This window comes from Octopus sinensis, linkage group LG17, assembly GCF_006345805.1.
Source record: "Octopus sinensis linkage group LG17, ASM634580v1, whole genome shotgun sequence".
Taxonomy (NCBI): Eukaryota; Metazoa; Mollusca; class Cephalopoda; order Octopoda; family Octopodidae; genus Octopus; species Octopus sinensis.
In genome coordinates, this window is record NC_043013.1 from 1,153,584 (window position 1) to 1,181,348 (window position 27,765).

Here is a 27,765-nt window from a genome sequence, read left to right on the forward strand (position 1 = left end):
AGTAGAAAAAAAAAAATACAGTCCAAAACAAGATGGAAGAGACGGAAAAAAAAAAAGGAAAACCACCATAGGAATGACAGAATGAATGAAATGAATGAAAACAAAACAGACAGAAGAAATAATTTAAAAAAAAAAACCAGCAATAATATGGAAATAGCCAGGGAGGTATCTTTATAATTAATAGCAACAGCTGTACTTATTTAGACTTGAAGTAACAATTGACTAATTATTCACATTGATTAATGAGAGAGAGAGATTGAGTATGGAGGGGAGGGGCTATCAAGATGAGTAAATGAAAACATCATTAAGCTAAAGTAATTTTTTCCAATTATCAACTGAGAGTGAGCGACTCGAACTTCAGATGTTAGTGCAACAACAATAGTAGTAGTAGGGGTTTACTGCAAAGCCACCCCACCTGACCTCCATCTTCCTCTCACTCTTTCAGATCTCATTCATACGGTAGGGGGGGGGGGTTTATCTAATAAATTTACCTTAAGCAAAGTTACGGTATGCAAAGAATGATGACAAGTGGTTGGATCTCTGAAATTTATTGCATATATGATAGACACTGAAATTGTACTATTATTATTCATTACCTGAAGCCAGTTTTTGTCCTTTTCTCACTCTCCTAAGAAGATGAGAGCTTTAATAAAAGTCACTTTTAAACATTTCCTACAACAAATAAAGTACTTTGGAGTAAAGATTGTTTGCCAACATAACATGGCATTCCTGGTTTAGGATGATTGTTGCTGTAATTTAGCCCCAGGAGACCGTCTCCAGCTGGCTAAATGACATGATCTGTGTCCTTATATCTAGCACCCCCCACTCAGCTCAAAACAATATCTGTGTATTGCGATTTCCAGGTTATTTCCCTTCATCAGCACAGAATAACTGTTCGGCTATAAAGTACTGATAAGAAAATGTGTCACAACATGGTTTCAGTTCCACTGTGTGGCACCTTGGGCAAGTATCTTCAGCTGCGGCTTGGGCCGACCAAGGTCTTGTAAGTGGATCTAGTGGACGGAGACTGAGGGAGGTGTGTGTGTACACATATATGAGAAACTGCAATAGACACAAGTTAATATCATTTGTTCCTTACATAGAAACAAATGATTATTAACCGGTGTCTATTGCAATTCATTTGGGACTCTGCATTTGGATGCTTGACCACAACAGGTCATCAGGAAACACTTTGTTCACAAATCAAATGTTAGAATTTCTCCTTCATTTCGTCTGTAACTAAATAAAGTAGGAGCCAAACCATTATACTGAAAGCAGTATAATGGATGATGACAATCTACATGGAGCTTGGCAGTAGTAGTTCTTGGAAATGAGGAAGGGTTGGCAACAGGAAGAGTATCCCACCATAGAAAATTTGCTTCAATAAATTCTGTCTAACCCATGCAAACATAGAAAAAAGTGAGCGTTAATACAATGGTGGTTGTGGTGGCTTAATTATAATTACTTCAAATATGAATAATGAAACACAAAAACTAAATGAATTTTTTTCTTCTTTTTTTATATCTTCCTGGTGTTAAAATAAACAAATGGTGGGGGTATCTCCCTTCCTCTCACATTATCATTTTCTGACAACTGTTTCGTCATCCCGTGTATTCCTAGTCTTACTAATAACAGAAGTTTAGCTGTTGAAAATACGTTTTTTTACTGAATTCTTTTCCAGTTAAATTTTTGTTGCAAGCATTTAGTAAAGAGTAATCTTTTAGTCTACTTCCTCATCCATAATATTTTATTTTGTCTTTAAAAGAGCAAACCCCAATTTATTCCTTGCCTGCTTTTTGGGGTGTTTCCACTTTCGTGTTCCATATTTAACACTATATAGAATATATAACTGTCTGATTCATGATAAAGTTCCTCTTTTAGCATTAACAATAGCAAACATTCTTTAACATTAATATAAGCTTTAAAAATTCAAGCCACCACTATTATTTATGACAAACTCCGTCCTCTATTCTAACTGAAATTCTTCTATCCAAACTCCAGCAGAATAACCGACTGCCTTTATTACTGGAACTCATTTTACCAACAGCCAATGAACCACTTCACATCCTGCTTTTAAAAAACCTTACCTAACAACATTACCTAAAATGCAAGCCATGTCTCTGGGACACAAATCTGTCAACTTATCTCTACTGTCCAAGCTACACACTACACTACCAACTTCTGTGAAAATCCACTCTCCCCACCATTCTCGTATCTCAATTTTAATAACAAAAACTTCCGGATATTCTGGTTAAACGGTCCCCCCCCCCACGCCTTCTCTCCTCTCCAAACTCATTCCAACGCTAACAGTTGTATTACTGACATTTATCTACCTCAGCTCACCTCTTTTTCTCTTTTTAAGTATTGTCCATAATCACTTCAATACACCTGACTTCCCTTCCTTCTCTCCCCCTCTGCTCCTACAATCACAGTTAAATCAAAATCTCTCAACTGACTACATCTGTTACTTTGTCGTCTTTTGATATTTCCAATCAATTCAACAAATCTCAAAACATCCATGTACTCTCTCTCTTTCTTACTCTAAAGCCAAACTTTCTCTTTTTTTCCTGTCATCAAAAGGCAGTCCAATCTCTGATCAAGGTAAACCACTTTCATAATTGCATTTATTGCTCAATAGCCCCTATGCTTAGGTAGGTTTGCTTTAAAAAGCTGTAGAAGTGGGGACAAGGGCAGGGCAGCTATGTTAGGAATAAAGTTTCTCAGTTGTTCAATCCTCCCTTAAAGCTATGTACATGCATATTAGAGATATGTCATCTGCCTATGATTAAAGAATTTTTTGAATGAGATGGAGATAAAAACCCAAAAGATAAATAAATGGTCCAATAAAACATTGCTAACTCTAAAGTAATGACATATAATTGTCTTATTTGCCATGCTTCTGATACTTATAACATACAATTTTGAGGGAGGCGAACTTGTGTAAATTTGGGCACCCAATATAAATTACATTCAGTAATGCTATAGGCATGACACCAATGTACTCTAAAAAGTCAAGTGTTGAACTAATAAAACAAATATGAAGAAGGAGATGCAATAAATTACGTAGTTACAACCACACACTGACATAAACAAACAAATCACCAGTTCAACTTGAATTCAAGCTGATTAAAAATGGGAAAAGTGGTTGGCTGTAGACTCTTCCCTTATTTATGTACCTGTTAGTTTCAATAATAATTTCATATTAATTCTCAATAGCTCTACATAAGCTTCTGATTAATCCCAACTTTTATAGGGTTTTTGGCAGTTTTTGACCATTCTTATGACAAACCATTTTCATCTCAATCACCAACAAAACTCCAATAATAATATGGCATTAGAAATAGTTATTGTTATCAGTTGCAGAGTTCCAAATATTGCTTTCAAATTTTGGCACAAGGCTGGCAAGCCGATGGAAGGGCAGTGGGTGAGTCAATCAACTGGTGCTTATTTTATCAACCCCCCCAAAAAGTGAAAGGCAAAGTCGATCTCAGCAGAATTTGAACCCCAAACATGAAGATGGAAGAAATGCTACCAAGCATTTTGCCCAGTCTGCTAACAATTCTGCCAGCTCCCTGTCCCACTATTGTTCAAATAAAACCCAAGACCTGTTCACAGCTTTCTATGGAGACAAAATAAAAATTCTAATATATTCAACAACAATTCAGATGAAGCTAAGACTGATTCAATATTATAGGTGGAGCCTCCATAGAGTTGTTCAACAAGCTAAAAATAGCAGTGACGGGTCACTAAAATTCCTTACACAAGGAAAATACACTGTAGAATAATGTAGTCCTCGGCACAACTAGAAAAATGGAATGATCATGGGTGGAATGTATTTCTTTAATTGAAGGTCTGCTCGACCAATTTATCAGCAATTTTTTCAACAATGTGTATATTTTTATACATACATGACAGGCTATGGTAAAAGTCAACTGTCCATGCTACATTGCAGTAACAACAAACTTGGAACCACAGGATTGTGGAACAAACCTCTGAACCACAGAAATAGGTCTGCAACCATATTCATGTAAAAACCCAAATTGTGTTCATGACGAAACAGTTTTAGGGATTTCCAGTTCAGTTGAATGTGGGTATTTGTCTCTCATCATTCTGATGTAAAGTATGTTCTACAATAATCCCAGCAACTCCATTCATTTTCCCTGCTGTCCAACCTAGGCTAATCTAGAAATATATTATTAAATGAAAGGAAAACACAGTGTGCAAATGGGCTGTTTTACAATTCACTGCTTTCATATTTACTCAATCTGAATTCTTCTGAATTAACCCAGGAACCTTGTTAAGCTCTTCTTGGATTAAGTACTACATGACACAGTAGCCAGTCAACTCAAAAGCTTTGAATCTTAAATCCCTAATTCACCTAATCTCTTTCAGGATGTCTTTGATCAGTTGGAATCAATCCATTTTTTATGATTCATCACAAAATTAATCTACAAACGCAAAAACTTTGCTTGAAATATGAATCTTAGGTTTACGGGTAACTACACTCATGTTTCTTGTTTGCTTGAGCCAGCCATAGAACAAATTTGTTATAACCCTTGCAAACAGAATCAGATACGATCCAACGATTTTATTTCATTGGTAATTATTATAATCATTACGTGAGCAGTGGTGTTACTGGAGACAGAAGCAAGTCAGGCTGTTTTTTTTTTTTTTACTGTTCAAATTATTCTGACAAAGTTGAATTTGTTTCACCTTCCCAGGGACCAACTGACCCTCCTTTCTCTCTGGCAAAACTTGATCTGGTGTCTAGGAAATCATCATGATCATCATCATCATTTTCTTTCCCTTTATTTTATTTTATTTATTTATTTGTATGTAACAAATTGCTATTTGGTTTAAGTTCTGAATTAACTAATTCTGCAACCTAGTTTAACCTGATTTAAATTTAAAACTGTTGTTCTTAAATATCTCCAATTCAGATAGAAAGACTTTATTTTTCTGTTCTCTTTCTCCATTTCCAACTGGGGTAGCCATGTATCTCCTCCATTGCAAGACACCTATTTCTATCCCTCTCTGCATACTCTAACCTCTCATCACCCAGTTCAAAGCCACTTCCCTCAATATAACTCCCCCACCGCTTCAGTTAAGAGGCCATGTCTGGCTTGATGGCTTGACTTTTGCCAGTGCTATATACAAGGCACCTACATACACACTGTAGGGCAAAAATACCAGACATAGAAACCATGCTAAAGCAGACAGTGGAGCTTCTTGCAATCTTCTGACCTTGCCAGCTCCTGTCAAACCATCCAACCCATGCCAGCATGGAGAAACAGACATTAAATGATGATGATGATGACTCCCCCCACCCAAAACTGGTAAGCTAGTCTTATGGAATTAGAAAAAACACCTTTGCTTCCAATAACACTGTGATACTTTCTTGTTTCTGACAGTCACACATGACCTGCTTTTATCAACTGTGAAACCCAATCACCATTAACTTCTGGCAATATAACATAAAACCTATCCTCTCTTTACACTCAACATATGTTCCCTCTTCCAACGTATCAAGATCACCACCCAGAGCCTGACAGGGTAAAAAAAAAAAAAAAAATTAAAAAACAAAACAAAAAACCAGCAGTAAAAGCCATAGACATAAACTACAATGGAGAACTTCACAATTACAGAGCAGAGCAGAGGGAGAGGGTGAGTAATAAAATCCTATTAACTTTATCCTGAATTGTTTTGAAATGAAATCATAAAAACTTCTCATCAACATTTTTATGTCTACCTGAGGCATAAATATTTGGAAAGTTTCGTCACAGAAGTACAGGTATCATTACAAGAAGAAGGTATTAAGTGTTTAACAACATTTTTATAGCTTATATTAACGTGATGGTCCAGATGGTTGGCTTTCCTAGTTATGTGTGTAAAAAGTGCCAAACATTTGTTCATCTGTTGCCATGGCAAATTAAATTACTTTACAAATATCTATATTTTCTTTTCTTCTGATTGCTGTGAAGAGTTTCAATTATAAGGTTGTTATAAGTCAAAATTATTGACGGTCACTGAAAACACCGGGGGGGGGGGTTGTGTTTGAGGAGAGAGAAAAAGAAACCCATTCAAATTGCAGTTTGTGTTCCACGAGAATTAGGAATTTAATGAAAGGAAAACTGGCAACAGGTTGCTGTGTGTGTGTGTGTGTGTGTGAGAGTGAGAGAGAGAGAGAGAGAGAGAGAGAGAGAGAGAGAGAGAGAGAGAGAGTTAAGGTTTAGCTGCTTCATGACTGGAACTAGATGACAAAATTGTAATTTGTAGCAAGTCAATGACACACACAACAACAACAACTGAGATGACCAGTTATTTTGTTTGTTTCTTTTTATCAGTTGCTGTCTCAGTTGATGAAGGGCCACAGCAAGTGGCAAAACAATGTAGGGTTCACCCATCATGGTGGTGGTGGTGGTGGTGGTGGTGGTGATGTCAAAGACTTCAGCAAAGAGTGATACACAATCTTAATATAAAACTGAAGAAACAAATGCCCTAAGCATTAGCTGGATGGTGGTGGTGGTGTTTAGCCCAAGGCTAGTCCTGGCAGTGAACAAATCTACCAAAGAGGTCCCAGTCATGATCACTTCAATTTAATTTCAAACAATATCAAGGACTTCATTATCCACTATGTTACTCAACTTTTTAAGATGGCAGGATGCAACTTGAAGGAGATTTAGTAGCTATTTCTAACAAGTTGAGTGACCACATACATGTCTTCCCTACGGGTTTGATTAATAACAATCCACTGACTTGATAATATTAAGGAAAAATAAAAAGTTCTCTTTTAATCAGTCAAATTTTAACATAACAATCAGCAACAATCGAAGGTGCTTTTCTGTGGTTACTCAACTATCTAAAAATAGTAGCCAAAACTCCCTTAGACCACAAACTTTAAAATGAAGAATACATAGGATAATACAGTCCTAGATGCCTTACATCTCCAATGGGATAGTCATATAAGGATTGCCTTTGATCATAGGTTTCTCTCTCAACCAGGGACAACCTGGGGCTAAAGAACTCAAACTAACAAGTATTTGTCAATAAAAACTTGTCATGAAGTCATGTTGAAAACCCTACTGCTTCACAAACACATAAAGCTGTAGCAAAGGAAAAGCCTACCATATAAGATAACCAATGGACATATATGGCATCAATGCTCTGAAAAATCAAGAGTTTGGCAAATGACAAATCAAAGTACATCACAATCACTCCATCACATGTATATTTCAGTGATAAACTTTCAAATGGAGACTTAATTAAAGACCATAAAGAACTAAATGGTATTTATTTTTCAATGGAAGGAATCAAGCAAAGTAGTAAGTATGAGTTGGTGACCAAATGACTGGTCTCTACACACAAGATTGAATGGAAAAGAATATAGCAATATAGTTTGGAACCCACGTTGCTGCAGGAATTACCCTGAATGACATTTGGGACAGTATTAAAAGGGATTCATAGCTCTATATCTGATGTCAGGGTTTACTCCCTAAGCCTTCCTCAGTAAGCAGAACCTCAGCCCTGATCTAAAGCAAGGCCAGCTGAGAATTACAGTGACACAGGTTTAGATCCCAAGTATTTCAATGTTCTTCACACCCAAAGGAGCAATCAAACAAGACATTGCAATGCAAGCAAATTGTTTACAGTAACGAGGCTGGTACATTCCTGACATTCGTGACAAACAACCCAATAACACCAACACATCTACAGAATAAATTACATGACCTTGAAAGAGATTATCATCGTTTTGTTTTGCTTTTTATTCAAAGACAATAAAAATATTATTGTTGGTATGATGATGATGATGATGATGATAACAAAAGTTACTAAAATAACATGCTGTCATTATTTGATTTTATTATTCCCATCAAGCCACACATGCTCCTCCTCCTCCTCCTCATCATCATCATCATTTTCCATTTGCATTCCATACTGGAATGAGTAGGACAGTGTACTGGGTGCATTTTATCCCAACACCAGCACTAGTGGGGTTACCTTGTACCCTGCAAGACTAAAGGGTCCTCACAGTATGTCCATTCACCCAAGGCAACATGAGGGGGGGGGGGAGTAAGCAATGATAAATGAAGAACCAGGATGCATAGGTGAAGGAAACAAGGATACGATGGAACAGAGTGATTGAGGTGAGGAGTAGTAGAAGGAGAGAGAGAGAGAGAGTGATGCACAGTAATAATGTTGAACTTAAGAAAGAATGATGGTATTGATGGAAGTTGGTAAGGAGTGGTTCATACAGTAATGAAGTTGGTAATTAAATCTTTAAAAAGAACAGATTAAATAAACTTTGTTTTTAAATCCTTTTGTTACTGTAGAAAAAGTGTATTCTGAACAAAAAAGCTGTGCTGCACCGTCTGGCCAATGCCAGTGCCACCTTGACTGGCTCCTGTGCCGCTGACATGTAAAAAGCACCATCCAATCACGGTCGATGCCAGCCTCCTCTGGCCCCTGTGCCGGTGGCACATAAAAATCACCCACTACACTTTCAGAGTGATCAACATTAGAAAGGGCATCCAGCTGTAGAAACACTGCCAGATCAGACTGGAGCCTGGCTCCCCAGACCCTAGTTGAACCTTCCAACCCATGCCAGCATAAAAAAACAGATGTTAAACGATGATGATGAGGAGGACCAACACAGGACAAAAGACAACATTGCTACTCAATCGAATCAGTACAAATATTTGAAAGATTAGCAGAGAGAATAAACCTTTTAAAAGAATGTCCATTGATTTTTCTTCAAACTCAAATAACTAATGCAGAAATATACAGACAGAAAACATTGACATGATCTAATTTGAGTTCCATTTCACTAAAATCTTACTTATAATATTTATTATAAATGGGGATCATTACGGTCTCTGATGAAAAATGATGTCAAATGCCAGTGTTATAAAATAGGGTCCACTCGTATTCTGGATATAATTAAGTGAAATCAGTCGTTGATAAATTTAAACTTTTTGCATTGCATGTTGCTCTCGTGTTTATCTTTCCTCTACTTTCATCACATTGATGTAGTCAGTACTTTGCACAGTGAAAGAGACATACAATGTGAAAGACACGTAAAAGCACCATCCGTTTCGTGGCCGTTTGCCAGCTCTGTCTGGCCCCCGTGTTGGTGGCACGTAAAAGCACCATCCGTTCGTGTCCGTTGCCAGCCTCGCCTGGCCCCGTGCCGGTGACATGTAAAAGCACCATCCGTTCGTGGCCGTTTGCCAGCTCTGTCTGGCACCTGTGCAGGTGGCACGTAAAAAGCACCCACTACACTCACGGAGTGGTTGGCGTTAGGAAGGGCATCCAGCCGTAGAAACACTGCCAGATCTGACTGGGCCTGATGAAGCCTTCCAGCTTCACAGACCTCAGTTGAACTGTCCAACCCATGCTAGCATGGAAAGCGGACGCTAAATGATGATGATGATTGAAAGCGAAGTAGTAACAGTGAATAAATCATGAAGTAGAAACTCTGCCCAATCAGATTGGATCCTGGGGCAACCTCCCGGCTTGCCAGTTCTCAGTCAAACTGTCCAACCCATGCCAGCATGGAAAGCAGACATTAAACGACAATGATGAGGATGGGTTTATAATGGCCACTTGCAATATTTACAAGAATAACAAAAAAGCAAACAATGTTTAATCAGTCCTGCAGCAAAAGCAGAAAGTAAACTACTACCCATGTACTACTGAGCCACTGAATTTTAGCAATACATGTTTGCTGGGGGTGGGGGACTGTTCCTATAATCTAAGGTATTGATTACAACATATGGTAAACTACAATTCTGTTTTTGTCTAAATTTCTTTTACATACATCATCTTCTTGTATTACATATACTGCAAAGTGGGTGCTAGCACACTTGATGAAGTAAGCCAAGACGTTTTATCAAATTATAATTACAACTTTAGTAATGAGAAAAATCATTCTGTTAAATTACTAATTAGGTAAAGTAAAAAACAAGAAAAGGAGAGGGGAAGGGAGACAACCCTAAAATTTTAATTAAAATTAAATACGGAATATAGTGTAAAGTGAGTCTGATCTTTACAGTACAGTTGTAGTTAGTATCTGTAGTGACTGCCATTCTATGGTTTTATGCCAGTAACTAGGAATTTGGTCACAGCAATCTTGAGCAAACTTTTACAGTAGATGGAGAAGCAAAAGGATGAGTGTGAAACCATGGTATGGATATAATAACTACAGCAAATAAACCTAAATATATTCTGCACTTTAAGAGACTATGGTCTGAGTGCACGATTGTGCATTTTGGCTCTTTTACATACAAAAAATATCAGCATCTAATCTGTCTATCGCACAAACATGCAATCATAACACTGTCCAACTTATTTCAGCAAGGAACATGGACATTAAACGAAGTCATAAAACTGGTACCGAATTCCCTACAACACTTATACACTTTTGTTGGCTGTGAACTGATTTCAGTGAGAAAACCCACATAAAAATAATGCTTTAAAGATAGGGCAACATTAATCATAATATTGTATGAAAATTATCTTTCTTGAAGATTCTTGAGAAGCAAAGTATTGTTTCATTTTGATAAATTCTGTTGAACCAAATGAGGATTTGTACTCTTATTTTCTCATGCTATCTATTTAAAGCAACAGTTCTCAACTGCAGCTCCCAGGGATACATGCATTCTTCAAGTATCCTACTGACAGCCAGTGATGGTCTTCCCCCCTACAAATATAAATTTTTCTTTAACTGAATTGTGTTCTATTTCTTTTTGGTGAGGCCCTCTAAAAGAATCCAGGTTTTGGATCTGGGTTGGATATTAAAAAGGTTGAGAAGCACCAATTTAAAGTTAGAGAGGATGGACTGGTAGAACTTATGCTTGGAATAGTCACTGTTAGACCAGAATAAAATCTGTTACCTTTTTGACTGGTAGGTCGGAATCCTTCACAATTCAACCGGTTGAGGTTCTCGTAAAACAAAAGCAAAGCTAACCTAGTAAATCTTTTAATATCTTGATATCTAGAACAAATTATTAATCCAATTTAATTATGCTACTTTCAATCAAGTACAGACAAAGAGGGTGGATTGCTAACAGAAAGTTTGTAATGGTTAAATGTTCTTACATGGCGGCATATCCATAATATATGCCAGGTTGTAACAGTATGATCATGAAACAGTTAGAATGTTACAAATACAGGAGAAGCAACTATTGTTGTTGATACAGAAACAATAAACAGTACTCACCTACGTCTGCAGTTGGAAGCATATTACCAGATTTTTTTATCTCATCAAACTTTTGATTAAGGTGATTTAACCTTCAATGAAAAAGAAAAAAAAGTAAAATATTAAAATAATTCCATAATAAATCCATTACAATTTCACTAAGATAAGATGGGTGCCATTCACAAAGACAATCTCAGTGAAGTGATTCTTAGCACAATTTGTAAAGAATTTAATTCTATATCTCGGTGTTAGAAAAAAGAAAGTAGAGGCTGTGACTCAGTGAAAATAATTAAGATTACTTTAATTGGTAATGACAAGAATTACCATTTCATTATTTACAAATTCCTAAAATATGCAGAATTTTGTGGAAGAACTTCCTTAGAACTTTCAACTGTAGGCTGGTATACTTCTTGATCTTTTATGGAGTAAATTCAGTTCTTCCCAACCACATTGTTCTGAGTTCAGTCCCACTGCATGGCACACTGAGTGAGTGTCTTCTATTATCTTCAGTTCAACCAAAGCCTTGTGAGTGGATCTGTTGATGGAAACTGAAAGAAGCCCACCAAATCAACAAAGAGCTAGCGATCTGTCAGTCCTACCGGTACCTGGATCAGGTGAGTTTTCTCATGTTCAGTCAAATTAAGCTGCAGGCTCCACTCTTGGTGGTGTCCTTCCTTCGATTCCTTTAAGTTTCTGTTTGGTGCCCACCCTCCCCCTCACAAGATTACAACAGTGAATCAAGCTTGAGTTTTCCTTTGTAACAATAAAGAAACTCTGATACACCCTTCCACTACCAAGCCCTTCAGTTTTTATAACTCTGAGATAATCCACATTAGTAGGAGTAAATGTAATGAACTGAATGAAAGAGCAATCAGTGAATGCAGGTTAATCATCGTCTGTCTGTCTGTCGGAGTGGTGTCATTCAATTTAAATATCTTCTTGTTATTACAGTCTCCTGCCTGGCTCAAAGTCTAGAAACTTGTGCAACAAATCTTCCTCTGCCAATAAAATATTTCCTTTGTCTTCCTATCTGAAGGAGATCCACTTGAATTTGAGGGTAGGATTTGGGGAACAAAAATAACAAAAAGGATTGTTTTATGAACTTTGAAGAAGGAAATAAACTTTCATAAGGTGAGACATTTCACCATTACAAAAGCGGTTTCACTTCTTCAATTTCTATTAGAAACTATCAATAGTTAATGTAAGTGGAGGCGCAATGGCTCAGTGGTTAGGGCAGCAGACTCGCTGTTTCGATTCCCAGACCAAGCATTGTGAGTGTTTATTGAGTGAAAGCACAAAGTTCCTTGAGGCTCCGGCAGGGTGGGGGGTGTGGCGAACTCTGCTGTATTCTTTCACTACAACTGTCTCTCACTCCTTTTTCCCATTTCTGTTGTACCTTTTATTTCAAAGGGCCAACCTTGTCACACTGTGCCTCACTGAATCTCCCCGAGAACTATGTTCAGGGTACACGTTTCTGTGGAGTGCTCAGCCACTTGCACATTAATTTTATGAGCAGGCTGTTTCATTGATCAGATCAACTGGAACCCTCGTCATCGTAACCAACAGACTGCCGTGACAATGAGTTAAGGTGAGTAAATTTTAAACTGATTTAGAAAAAGAAAAGTAGTTTTCAACTGTTAATATTTTTTTGATTGACCACAGTGCCATCTCAAAGTAAACTTTTTATTTTAATTTAAAAAATTTATTCAATTACTATTTGATAATTATAATCCTTCAATATATATAACAGGGTGGCGAGCTGGCAGAATCGTTAGCATGCCGGGCGAAATGCTTAGCGGTATTTCGTCTGCCGTAACGTTCTGAGTTCAAATTACACGGAGGTCGCCTTTGCCTTTCATCCTTTCGGGGTCAATTAAATAAGTAAATAAGTACCAGTTATGCACTGGAGTCAATGTAATCGACTTAATCCTTTTGTCTGTCCTTGTTTGTCTCCTCTATGTTTAGCCCCTTGTGGGCAATATATATATATATCATCATCATCATCGTTTAACGTCCGTTCTCCATGCTAGCATGGGTTGGACGGTTCGACCGGGGTTCTGGGAAGCCAGAAGGCTGCACCAGGCTCCAGTCTAATCTGGCAATGTTTCTACAGCTGGATGCCCTTCCTAACGCCAACCACTCCGTGAGTGTAGTGGGTGCTTTTTACGTGCCACCTGCACAGGTGCCAGGCGGGGCTGGCAACGGCCACGGTCAGATTGGTGTATTTTATGTGCCACCGGCACGGAAGCCAGTCGAGGCAGTGCTGGCATCGGCCACGAGTCGGATAGTGCTTTTTACGTACCACCAGACCAGGGATCCTGGCTGGTTCAATTCGATATATATATATATATATAGTATTTAATCACGTCAAAAGGGAAATGGAATTTAATTAAAATTAAAAACATTCAATCAAAATTTACATTTCCAGTGGTCTAATGTGCAAAAAAAATTAGTCAAGAAGACTATATATTAGTCATACGATAATAGTGTATATTTATACACATAGAGAATCCACGTATAGGGATTCTATGCATTAGAAAGAACAGCTAAGTTCTATGACCACAAAAATAATGGATAAAATTCGACAGGAATAAATTTGGAAATGAAAAACATTTACCATCTAGTGTATGTATATATATATATATATAAAACACTTGTATAGTAGGTGGACATTATCTTTCTTACAATAAGTTAAATTTCCCTAATATACGTTCATAACATCCTCAAGGAAGATTAGAGAGACTAGGACAACAGTTACAACTGAAGAAAACTAGTAAACAATCTAATTTCCATTTACACACACATGTAAATGGACTGCAAGAACGAGGATATCAATTTTGTACGTGCATGTGTGTGTGTGTGTGTGGTGTGTGTGTGTGTGCACGTGTTTTCTGAAACAAGAATGTTGTGGACAGTGACTTCAAAGTTTCAGCCAGTTAAACCAGCTTCAAAGTCCCTGTCAACAACAGTGTTTAAGAATAAACTTGTACTCTACGTAAGTAGGGAGTAACCGCTCAGATTAATGGAAAATGGTTTTTATCCTAACTCAACACAAACATTTACAAAAACAATATATATATATATATATATATATATATATATATATATATATATATATATATATATATTATATATATATATATATATCCAGCCTGTTTTTTTAATATAATACAATGGTTAAAGTGACAGAGTTGTTGGAGGACCAGATAGAATGCCTTACTGTATTTATTCGTCCCCTCTCTGATCTGAGTTAAATAAAATCCCACAAAGATCAACTGTACCTTTCATCTTTTGAAAGCCAAACACAACACCAATCAAGTACCTGAATATATTCTCTCTCTCTACTACTACTACTACTACTACTACTACATTGCACTGTAAGATGAACTTGTTATTAAGTGATATAAATTAAAACCTTCCAACAAAATTTCCCGTTAATTCTATATTCTAAACACCAAGTTGACAATAATATTTAAGTCTTCTTCATTTTCAAAATTAACTGAAAGACAATGTATTTCAACAGGAATCTGGTAACAAAAGGATGAAGAAGAATAGAACATTCTAGCAAGGCAATGAAAATAAAAATGGGATTTAAAAAAAAAAAAAACTCTTTACATATTGCTGTATTATATTCACCAATTTTGTAATGAATGCTGCAAAAGACTTTCAGAATTGTTTCATATTGTGAAGCTGTTGCATAATTTTCCACATGAACTTATTAGCACAACAAACAGAGAACAAAACTAAAACACATACCATTTACGTTAAGATTCCAAATTCAAGTTATGGGACATTGTCAAGTTTTAAAATGCACTACTGAAACAGCTATGTGAAATTATCAAATTCTCCAAGAAAAATAGCTGACAGCAACAAAGTTTATGGCTAATTACTGCTGCTTATCTGGCATTAGCCAGTAGCAACAAGATAAAAGAACAAAAATTACAACAGTAGTCGACAGAACAAAATAATTCTAAGTCACGAAGCAATTTGGTTGAGTTTATTATAACATGACGTAACAAATCTGTGACACTTATTGTCTTTCTGGATAACAGGAATAGTCATACCAGTCCAATTTGTGACAATACCACAATTGTTTTTGCTCTGCTTTTATTTAGCTATTTATTTATATATATATATATATGAGAGAGAGAGAGAGACATATACACATATATATATATATATATTTTTTTTTTTACTTTATTTCATGTTTGTCTTTTTTCAGGATGTTATTAAATTTGCTTAAATGTCCTTATTTGTTTAATCAAATAAATAGCATCCACTGTGTGTACTTCTATTTCAGACATTTTTATGTGAGTAAATGATATGGGATGCTAAAGGAAATCAAAGAGAAGCCATTTGGTAGTCTCTCCCCACTTCATCTGAATAAATGCCATGAAATCTTAAGCTTATGTAGGAACATCCCATTGACAAGAGTCAATAAATTAAAACACTGATGTCTAGGATTCCCGATAGATGGCGACACTGAACAAACTGGGTGTTTTCACAACTTTTACTATAAGAGAGATATTTTCTCCAAAGTAACTGCAATGTATTTGCCATTTAGCAGTTGAAATATGTCACAAATATATTTTAACTGACCTAAATTTTGCTTATGCCTAAACACTGCTTGGCACTAACATTTTGTTATATAAAGGTTTTCTTTTACTTGTTTTATTCATTACACTGCACAGAGGGAACTGCCTTGAAGAATTTTAGTCAAATAAATTGACCCACCCACATATTTTACAAGCTTTAGTCAGTTTTTGTCAACCAAATCCACTCGCAAGGCTTTGGTCAGCTATGGTAGAAGACACTTGCCCAAGGTGCCATGCAGGAGGACTGAACCCAGAACCATGTGGTTGGGAAGCAAGCTTCTTACCACACAGTGAAAAACTTCCTTACATTGACCTTACATCAGATCTTAACTTTTATCAACTGCTAACTAAATTTTAAGTTTTATCAACAATTGCTGTACTTTATTTGCATTATTTACATTTGATGGATATTTGTCCTCATCTTGTTTGTTGTTAACACAACATTTCGGCTGATATATCCTCCAGCCTTCATCAGGTGTCTTGGGGAAATTTCAAACCTGGATTCTCATTCCTAAGGTATTTTTTGATGTTATCATTATTATTATTATTATTATTATTATTATTATTATTCAGGTCACTGCCTGGAAACAAAAGCCTACAGGTATATGGCATAGTGGTTAAGAGCACGGGCTACTAACCCCAAGATTCCGAGTTCGATTCCAGGCAGTGACCTGAATAATGATAATAATAATAATAATGACAACATTGAAAAATATCTTAGGAATTAGAATCCAGGTTTGAAATTTCTCCACAGACACCTGATGAAGGCTGGAGGATATATCAGCCGAAATGTGTTAACAACAAACAAGATGAAGACAAAGGTCTGTCAAATGGAAATAATGTACATAATTCCTCGTCTCTTAAATATAGAACTCAATTGCTGTACTTATTCAAACTTGTATCTACAGTGACAGATGTAGCTTACACTTGTAACAACTAATGAAACATCTTTTATCAAATATTATCACAATGGATTTTCATATGAATATCTAGGTTAAAATCTTTTTAGCAGAGAATTAGAAACAAATAATTTTTATAATTATGTAAATTTGTGCAGACATGGTCAAATATGTTTTTAACTGCACCAAAAAGGGAGAATGCCACAAAACTATTAAAAGAAAATTGAAGTATGTTGGAATTTAGACTCAAGGAATTTAATGGTTTTTCATATAATGTCTTTTATGTAGCAGAAGCATGGGAAGAAGTTTCCTTTCCAACCATATGATTCCAGGTTCAGTTCCACTGCATGGCACCTAGGGCAAGTGTCTTCTATTATAGCCCTGGGATGATCAAAAAAATGTGAGTGAATTTGATGAGACAGAAACTGTGTGGAAGCATGTGTGTGTGTGAGAGAGAGTCTTTGTTCCCCTCTCTCCCAACACTGCTTGACAACCAGTGCTGGTTTGTTAACATCCCCATATCTTAAAATAAGCATCAGACTTAAAAAATAAGCATTGGAGTTGATTTGTTCAAGGAGGTGCCCCAGCATGGCCACAGTCTAATGACTGAAACAAGTAAAAGCTAAATTGCAAAGAAAACCAAGAGGAAAAAGATCTTCTAAAATGAGAGAATTTGTGGAAGAAGTAAGAGCAATCCCGATTTGAGAACAATCGACAACACTTGTTTTTGCAGCAGAAGAGTCCACTTTTGGTAAAGGAGGGTGGTAGAATTTAGTAATGGAATTCCCAAATTAGTCGCTAGTGCCCTCCTTGAGGATACTGGGAGAGTCAAGAGGGCCGGTGGGGGGGGGGATAGGAGAAGAGTGCAGACATTGGGAAGGAAAGAGTGGTGAGGAATGCAAGGAGAAAAGAATACAAATCACCAACTGAATGTAAAACCACATCAAGTGCAGTGATAGGAGGATCTTATTTAATGAATAATAGAGAAACAAAATAAATAAAATAATATATCTTTTTATAGATGAAACCATAAGAGAATCACAGGAGTCGGGCATTGAATATTTTAGATGTGGCTTTAATCTGTCAACAACAGACCCTAGCCCCACCCCCAATCAGCCAGATCCACCAAAATCTCTTTCATCAGCATTGATGGGTCACACACTTCTTACAAAATTTCCTTAATGTTTCCCAAATTTAGAAAGCCAGACATTATTGGTGAAGAACTGCTCTCAGTAGCTGCTAATAAGGTTCTACATATCGTGTTGCATTCCATGAAGAATCTCATTCCTTTGAGCAATAACAGACAAAATGGACAAGTATGGGGAAGATACATAATGGATTGCTTGAGGATTGTCCAATTTGCATTACAACTGAAGGCATCCACTCATACAGGCAGGGAACAAAGTATTACCTTTCGCTCGTGAAGGGAGATAAAATAACTAAAATGTTACACATTTAGCAAAAATTACTAAAAGATATTTCTTGTTGTTGAAGGTAAGTCGTCTCTCTTTCTTTCTTTCAAGCGAAAGAGATTCATCATCATCATCATTTGATGTCTGTTGTCCATGCTGACATGGGTTGGACAGTTTGACCAGGGCTGACAAGCTGGAAGGCTGCACCAGACTCCACTCTGATTTGGCATGGTTTCTACAGCTGGATGCCCTTCCTAACACCAACCACTCACAGAGTGTAATAGAAGGTCATTCCTTTTTACAAAATATGATTGCTGCGGTGGTGGGCTGCCACCATGGATTTGTTGCACACATAAAAAGTCAATATGAAATATATTAACAGTACATCCATAACATTTAGTAGCAAAAAAAAAAAAACTTCAATTAGTCACTCCCTTCACTTATTGCAATACATTGTTACAGCCTTTAAGAAAATCAGAAGTAATTCTCTTAATTATGGATTATTCAGAAAGTTGTGAAAAACAAAAAAAGAATGTGGCTCCTCTGCAGTGGAATTCACGAGTTGCTGAATGATGTCACTTTTATAACCTTTTTGCGATTTCCATGCGAAACAACTTGAAGAAGTGACATAGAGCTCACGTGTCAGTTTTATCTTTTTTAAGTTTCATTAATTTATTGGAGTATTTTATGAAGTGAATTAATTTAAATGACAGCTGCTATATATGCATTCGGTGCAAAGTTTATTCTGTTCACATGGAATGCAAAGAATTTTAACTAATTTCTAAGTTTTATAGCACTCAGAAAGAAAAAAAAGAAAGAAAAGAAAAAAATACATGATGTTCAGGTCTACTGCCATCATTTGGAAGTATTTCTTGAAATGATTTGAAGATGTTTTCACAATAGCAGATTCCAGATTCAATTTTACATCCATTTCCAAGTGTTGAAGAAACCGAAATGCAACAGTAAGAAGGAATGATTGAATAAAAAACCAAAGAAAGCAGAATTTTAAGAATCGGTTCCATCAGTTATGGTTGCAGCAGCAAACTGCAAACTTTAATCCTGAGCTTAGGGACCATTGAGAACATCCTTAACTGCATTTTCATCACCATATTTAGTTGAATATAAATTTAGTGCTATTATGGGATTTTTGATAAAAAAAGGAGAAACTACCAGAAAAAGTTAAATGATGAAATTTAAGTATGTAGTTTACTAATACCGAGCGAAATGAGGAAAAATTAGAAACATCACAACAGATACATTTACATTAAAAAAAAAAATTATTGAAATTTAATGTTGAATGTATTATTTTTTATCACCCCTCTCTCAGCTGAGAGGTCCCTGTCTTGAGAGTTCATGGGTGCTTGTTCCACACAAAAAGTACTCATGACAGTGCCATGTAAAGTGCTTCTGGACCAGTGCCATACATTAAGCATCTGTGCCAGCGTCACCTATAAATCACCCATGCTGTTGCCATGGATAAAGCACCTGTGCTGGTGCCACATAAAAAGCACCCGGCACACACTCTGTTAAGTGGTTGGCATCAGGAAGGGCATCCAGCCATAGAAACCACACCAAAGCAGGCAACTGGAGCCTGGTGCAGCTCTCTGGCTTACTAGCTCCTGTCAAACCATCCAACCCTGCCAGCACAGAAAACAGATGTTAAATGACAATGGTGCATTTCTTACCAACCTCACAGGGAACATTGATGAAACATATGTTTTAGAAGTAGGAAATACTAATTTAGTCAACTAAATCAACTCACCGACTGACAAGAAAGATGAAAGCTAAAGGTGATCCTGGAAGAATTTGAACATGAAGGGATGAAATTAAGAAGTTAGTCTGGTAGCCTGGCTGAAGAAGGAATTGTGAGAAACAAAAACAGAGAAGTATGATCATTTATTGAATCAAGAGACCATTTCCTGCTGATGTAGGAACATGCTGCAAGTTTGTCAAATTGAACCGTGTTACTTGTTAAGATCAACAAATTTCACAAATCCTTTTCTTCTCAAACAAAAAATGATTTAATAAATTCATGGTCAAAGTTCAAAAAACTAATGTCCATGTCAAAGCTGTTGTCACAGAAAACCAACATCATTTATCAAACGCTAACCATAGGCTACTGAACCAGAAAATCAACTTCCTCACAGGTTTCAGGAAATTTATTTGGCACAAATAAATAATGTATGATTCTAAGTGTGAACAAAGTCAGAATTATTTATATTAAAAGCAAGTCCTTTTCAGAGATAAGAAATTGGAAGAATGCATTTCTGAATATAAATCCACTTCATAATACACATCATTAAATCAGTTGGCTGATCAAGTGGGTGGTCGCATATTTAAAAAATTGTTAGCTTATATCCCATCACTAACAAAAACACCTGATTCTTACATATTCAGTTCAGGTGTTAAAATCAACAGATGCATTAATATATCATTGATGAATGCTTCTAACCATCTCAGGGAATAGAAGACAAAGCATTATAATCAGGGACTACTACTCTTCCTCCTCCTCCTCCTTCTTAATCCATTTTTCAGTGCTATTAATAGTATCTTGTCCCGCTCTCTGCTCACATAAAAACTTTGTCGGCACCACACAAGTCCAAAAATCAGGCATTCATTAACATGGAATACATTCCCAAAGACCGCAAGCTTACTAATTAGTAGGCATGTTCCAGTTAATCTGTATTCTTTTAATCACTTTGTACTCCTCCAGTTTGGTGAGTTCAGAAATGGGTAATATATTTATTTCTCCAATTCAAGATAGCTGATATAAATATCTAAAGTTGTACAAAAAAATACAAAATAAATGGAGCAGCCATACCAAATTGAGAGCAATTTAGTCACTTGAACTATTAAATAGATGCAGCTAGACGGAATGATTACCCAACAAAAATGGAAGAAATTAATCACTTCAAGAATGGCTACCAAGTAGTTTGGGGCTTCTGAATGATCTAAAGTGATGCAGATTTGGTCCTGTTTATGGTGTATACCAAAGTGAAGTTCCACAAATAAATTACATGCAGGTTTGATAACATCACCCAAGGGCAGTCACTTTGCTAGGATCTTGACTACAATCTTTAACGCTGGATTTATCAGTTATCTGCCTGAAACGTTTCATTACCCTTACTGCTTTGGTTCTTTCTCTTACCCAGAAGCTCACCTTGGTTCACACAATCAACAATGCTCCCCATCCAGCTGCAGTTCACATCAATCCAAGAGTAAACAAGCATGGCATCCATAAACTACAAGAAAATCACGACCCTCAATACTCGCTTTGTACAACCACTACATAATCTGTCAAGCTTCTTGCAGCATTCATTCTATTGTCAAGAATTGCACTGTCCAATAAAGTAGTTATATATATCACAGGTAGTGGGGTGGGGCTCCAAAAGGGGTCTCAGAGAGTCGCATCCCTGCCTTCCTGAACTAGTTTGCCACCACATTTCTTGAAAATCATAGTAGAGTCTTTGGTCTCGGAACTACTCAAGTCTAGAAACTGAGGTTGGGGGGTAAGCAAGGGCATGCTCCCCGTAGAAAATCCAGCTCCAAAAAATCCTCATGACAGCAAAGAAGAATAGGCACCAGCCAGCCCAAAGGTTGGGGTGGGCTGCACCTGCCTACCTCAGTTGCTATGGCATTGAGGTAGATCCAGCCATCCTTGTTAATGGGGACAAAACCTGAATTTAAAACACTGGATGATGATCACAAATAGATTTAGTTTTCTTTCAAAACTGATTACAACAAAACTATTCTCAAGTTTTAAATATTTATCACAATTATTTCCTTTACGCCCACACAAGTACTTCTTTACCAAAAAAAATTTAAATGCAAAAGCTACATTCAATTCTCTTGCATTCACACAAAGTAGAAACATCATCGTTTCAACATCCGCTTTTCATGCTGGCATGGGTTGGATGGTTTGACCGAGGACTGGCGAGCCAGAAGGCTGTACCAGGCTCCAATCTGATCTGGCAAGGTTTCTACAGCTGGATGCCCTTCCTAATACCAACCATTCCGATGGTGCTTTTTATGTGCCACCAGTACAGGTGACAGTCAGGCAGCACTGGCAACAGCCATGCTCAAATGGTGCTTTTTACATGCCACCAGCATGAGAATCAGTCAGGCTGCACTGGCAATGACCATGTTCGAATGGTGCTTTTTACATGCCACCAGCATGGGACCGGTCAGGCGGCAGATGTCTGTGTGTGTTCCTGTCACCACCATCTGACAACCAGTGCTGGCATGGCTATGTCCCTGCAACTTAACAGTTTAGCAAAGAGGCCAACAGAACAAATACAAAGTTCTAAAAAAGTCCTGCGGTCAATTCATTTGACCAAAACTCTTGAAGGCAATGCCCCAGCATGGCCATAGTCAAATTACTGAAACAAGTGAAAGATAACAGATAAAAGAGATATACATATAGCACCAAACATTGGAATCAAAGTTATACCATTGCCCCAAACAGGACACCATTGCATGGTTCCATAGCTGCCAGGCTTCCTATCTACAGTAAGGAGCATGGACTGCAATAGGTGGGAATTCAAAGGCCCATGACTATGTAATACCTTGCCAAAGCATCTGACAGATCTACATAGAATAGGGGTAGATGGTTTCAAGAAACCACTCGACCCTCTGCTGTCTAAGATTTCTGATAAAACTACGTCACAATAAGAAACTCAAAAGAGGGCAGCAAAGTTGAACTCCCTGCTTCACCAAAAGCCAATCACAAAAAAATTGCCATTGAGAAGGTGAAAGCAATCAAATCTCTAAAAGCAAACTATTATTAACGGAAACTATATTGATTTCAAATTTGAGCACAAGGCCAGCAATTTCAGGGGAGGGATTAAGCTGATTTCACTGACCCCAGTACGCGACTGGTACTTATTTTATCAACCTTGAAATGATGAAAGGCAAAGAAAACCTTAGCAGAATTTGAACTCAGAACATAAAGGTGTATGAAATGCTGCTTAGCACTTTGCACGGTGTGCTAACGATTCTGCCAGCTCACCGCTCTATTAATGAAAACTACACTATCAATACAAAACTGCCAATTTGATGAAAAGGCAGAGTAACAAGTTTCTTTTTCTTCTTCTTCTTCTTTTTGACCCCCCCCCAATCACAAAAAGAAGTGTCCATGACCTTACAAGACCCTGTCAGACTGATGAAATCAATGCATTCATACTCAGATTGAGATTTGTAGAAAAATTTTAGCAACAAGATGTTCCAGGGGGTTGCAATTTTGGGAAGTGTTTGTTACATGATTTTGGAAGTAAGTCCACAGTAGTTGATCCTTCGTTGAGCACAATGCAAGATGAGGGCTGGTTGAACACTTTGTGGTGGCTGGAAGAGTTCAGAGAGCAGTATAGGCAATAGATGAAATTAGACAAAGAACAACAAGAGATGGTTGGATAATATGTATTGTCCAGGGGGTCATATGTGGGATCCAACTGGAAAGTGTAGAGATGATAGTTGCTCCTGATAGGATCTGTGAGGGGGGAGGGGGGAGACTCTATCCCTATAACCCTCCCAGAAATAGCAGGCAGAGAAAATGGATGGGTGGAGGATGACTGGGAGTCTTTGTTGTTGATCAGAAAAATTGCAATGTGGAATACAGCCAGGATAGTCGAGATGAGTGAGAGACTGAGGACTAAGATGTGTGGTTTGCATATTTGGAGGTGAGTTCCTCGTTTGACCAGTGTCCCATAAACATTGAGATGAGGGGAACTGTCACACACACAAATCTCTTTTTATATTTTCCTTTTGCTAAACTCATGTCGATTGTTTTATCTATTACCTCAAGTACCTGGTCTTTGTGGTATACAAGAACAACACTTCCAGTCCCTGCAATTTCTTTAATGGAATGACACAGGGATCCACCCCCAACATCCTCAATACTCAACCCACACCAACATGACCATCCCATGATTCTGCAAATCATACAGACAGCCTCAGAAGTAGATGGCATCACACATCCTCTGAACGCTGCTGCAGGACTAATCCAACACTATTTAAATCATCCAAGAACCTGGAACTACGGAATCTAATGTCTATTTTTACCAGCAACATCAAATATAAAGATCCATTACCCCTCAACAACACACACACGCACAAAATAGTAGGAGTTAAATACAGCTCCTCATTCACAATACAATTCATAATAAAGAAAGCAAATAATGCACAAGCATATGGAGAAGCAACCACAAGGACCACACCTTTGGTCAACCAACAGAAAGGCAGGTAGAAATAGCAACAGCTGTGTACAAACAAGACATTAAATCCAAGGTATAGAATGTCTGTCATATCTAGGTCTGCCACAGTCAACCACAAACACAGGAGTGTACAAAGCACTATAGCAGATTGTAAACAGAAACACACCCACCAACACAATGAAAGAAAATTACTGTAAAATGTAAGATTGCTTAACCCTTTCATTACTGTATTTCTGTTGGGATGCTCTGTGTTTCTTTCAATTACTTTAAATATAGCAAAGAATTTAGTAAAATAACTTAGTTATTATTAAGATAGTGTTAGGAACATAAATTGTGACTAAGGTTTGGTGGAAGATTTTGATTCAAAACTTATGAAAATGAGATATTTGTACTACAAAACCAGAAGTGGTCTCAGCCAGGTTGGTATCAACAGGGTTGAGAATTGTTTCTCTATTATATATTATAACCCTTTTGTTACCATATTTCTGTTGAAATGTTCTATGTTCCTTTCAATTAATTTTAAATATAACAAATAGTTTAGTAAAATAACTAGTTATCATTAAGCTAGTGTCAGGAACATAAATGGTAACTAAGGTCTGAGGGAAGATTTTAATTTAAAACTTATGAAAACAAGACATTTGTACTCAGAGCAAGAGCCGGTTTCAGCCGGGTTGGTAATGAAAGGGGTAAACACATGCACTGTATGGTTCATTGTTACAGAAAGTTTCAACTTCACCAGTCCCTGTCAATCAATGAAAAACAATCTCTAAGCAACCAGACACGACAAATACAACGCCTCAGAGAACAGCATTCTATAAACACTATCTTTCCTACTCAGCAGAGGCAGGCATAAGGAAGAGCCTACATAAGGCAATAGCTGCAACATCAATAACCTCACTGGGTTTATGCACTGCACTGGTATGCACACCATCAACGATAAGTGTAAGGGAATGGCAACTGTTGTATTCTGAGCACACACTGACCAACTTTGCTGTGGCCAGCACTGGAATCTATGAGCAAACTGGACATTAGGGAGAGCAATAGGTCATCCAGTCTGTTGCATTAGGCCTTACAAGTTCTCACTGCATGTAGGGACAGGGTAGAGTTCTCAGATAGACAGGGACATACAATAACTAGGAGGATGGATTGGTAAATTCCACCTCATCATGTGACCAACTACTTACAGGTATGTTCAATCAGGGCTGAGATGGGGCTACACAATAAACTCAATCAGCAAGCTTTTAGTTTCTTGCAATTCTCATGGTTTGATATTGCCAATATCATTCTTTCACTATCTTTCTCTCTTTGTAATAACAACCATGAATTAAATAGACTTACAAGAAAGAAAGTCTACTGAAGGTACAAAGCAACAGTCTGAATGATCAGTTGCTCTCCCCCCTAATGTCCAGTTTGCTCATAGATTCCAGTGCTGGCCACAGCAAAGTTGGTCAGTGTGTGCTCAGAATACAACAGTTGCCATTCCCTTACACTTATCGTTGATGGTGTGCATAGCAGTGCAGTGAGGTTATTGATGTTGCAGCTATTGCCTTATGTAGGCTCTTCCTTAGGCTTGCTCCCAGTGAAGAAGAAAGATAATGTTTATATTATATCTATACAAACAAAAAGACAAGGGAAGATTACCTGCTACTTTGACTTGTATTTAAAGGGAGATTACTTTAGATTACTTTTTATTTTTCAATTTCTGAATATATTTTATAAATTGTTTTGTACATAACATTGTAAATATATTTTTTCAAAATTCTTACTATTTTGATAATGATAAAACCATGTTTCATTTATATCAAAGTAAATAATAAGAAACCAAGAATAAACAATATAATAATTAGAATTAGTACGTAGATCACACGAGTTTGGCAGCCAGGAGTTGTAAACTTGGTAAAATTTCACCATTTTTCTCTTCTCTGAGTTTATTTCATTTCTCCACCACAATGATGACATGGTGCAACATTTTCTTCATCATCTAAGGCCATTTCTTTGTAAAATTGCGACTGCCTTCATCTCATCGCTGATCACATTGTAAAATTCTTTAGCCAACATCTTAAGGGTTTTTAGAAATTAAAAAGCAAACAAAAAAATGTAACCTAAAGTGATCTCCCTTTAAATTGTAGATCACACGCCAAAGTAGTAGTGAAGATTGTTTCCAGAAAAATAATGACATGGGAAGGCGGGAGCACACAACAAATCCAAATCAATACTGAATCAGGAATTGTCTGTTCTTAACAATAGGACAAAGAGTGTATTTGTGTTCTATGCTAGCAAAAAGTTCATGGATCTATGTTTTTTTTTTAAGATTTTCTTCTCAATTTACATATAAAGGATATGAATTCTAAGAATGCTTATTGAAAACTTTATGTTATCATACACGTTTTTGTTGACTATTGATGTAATCAAAAGCCAGTTTATAAAGTAGCCAATGAAGGCATGTGATGAAGTGGTTACAGTATTTGGTCCTCAATGTTAGGGTCATTGGTACATTGTGTCCTTCAGCAACACACTTTGGAATTCATGTTGTTCCAGTCCACTTGGCTGGCAAAAATGAGTTGCACCTGTATTTTGAAAGGACAACCTTGTCACATTCTGTGTCAGACTGAATCTCCCAGAGAACTACATTAAAGGTACATGTGTCTGTGGAGTGCTCAGCCACTTGCACATCAACTTCACAAGCAAGTTGTTCAACTGGAACTTATACGTCATCATAAATAACAGAGAGCCTTTTAATTAAAAGCAGCCAAACAATAAGACAGACACAATAAATGGCCAGCAGGATTCAACAAGCAACCTTGAAGAATACTCATAGAATTAAAAAATTACCAAGAGATACTGTGTTAAAAATTGTCAAAGGAGAAGAGGGTAGACTATTCTCTCCCTTTGGTATACATGAGCTTAATTATATAAAACTCAAAATCTCTTAATATGTTATTAATTAAATGTTTATTTAAAAACTAAGAATATCTAAGAGATTTGCCGAGGCAATCAATCATTTTGTTAGAACAAATTCTATCACATATTTGAAATATGTAGGCCTTGGCTGATGAGGAGAGGGGGATACCCCTTTGACTTTCCTGATCAAGAAGTGTATAATATTAACAGGTATTAAGAATAAATTATAGAGAAGCTAAAACATCTTAAAAGAAGCATTCTGAACTAGTAACTATAATTTGAGGCCTAAATAATTTAATGTCCTTGAGTAGCAAAGAAATTTTAATTATGACCAATTCTAAAAACCGCTAAGGGGAAACAACACTGAAATGGAAAAGTTCTATGGACAACAAACTTGATTTGAGTAACAGGTGAGGTAACTCAAGAGTCATCATTTCAACAAATACAATAATACCAAGAGACAAGCAACAAAAACCTTTTGTTTTTTTTTTTAATATGGACAGTTAACGCATTAAACACAGAGGCAGAAGAATGGGTAAGATAAGTTGATAT

General features: G+C 36.9%; 1 protein-coding gene across 17 annotated transcripts in view; it reads right to left on the minus strand.

Annotated features, from left to right (window-relative positions):
• The window catches only part of LOC115220933 (CLIP-associating protein 1-B), a 202,631-nt gene that overhangs the window by 105,143 nt on the left and 69,723 nt on the right, over nt 1-27,765 (minus strand). For all 17 annotated transcript variants that reach the window (XM_036510251.1, XM_036510248.1, XM_036510240.1 and 14 more), the window contains exon 9: nt 11,219-11,289. In XM_036510251.1, coding sequence (XP_036366144.1) covers nt 11,219-11,289 — 71 coding nt within the window. The remainder of the gene's footprint in view (nt 1-11,218; nt 11,290-27,765) is intronic.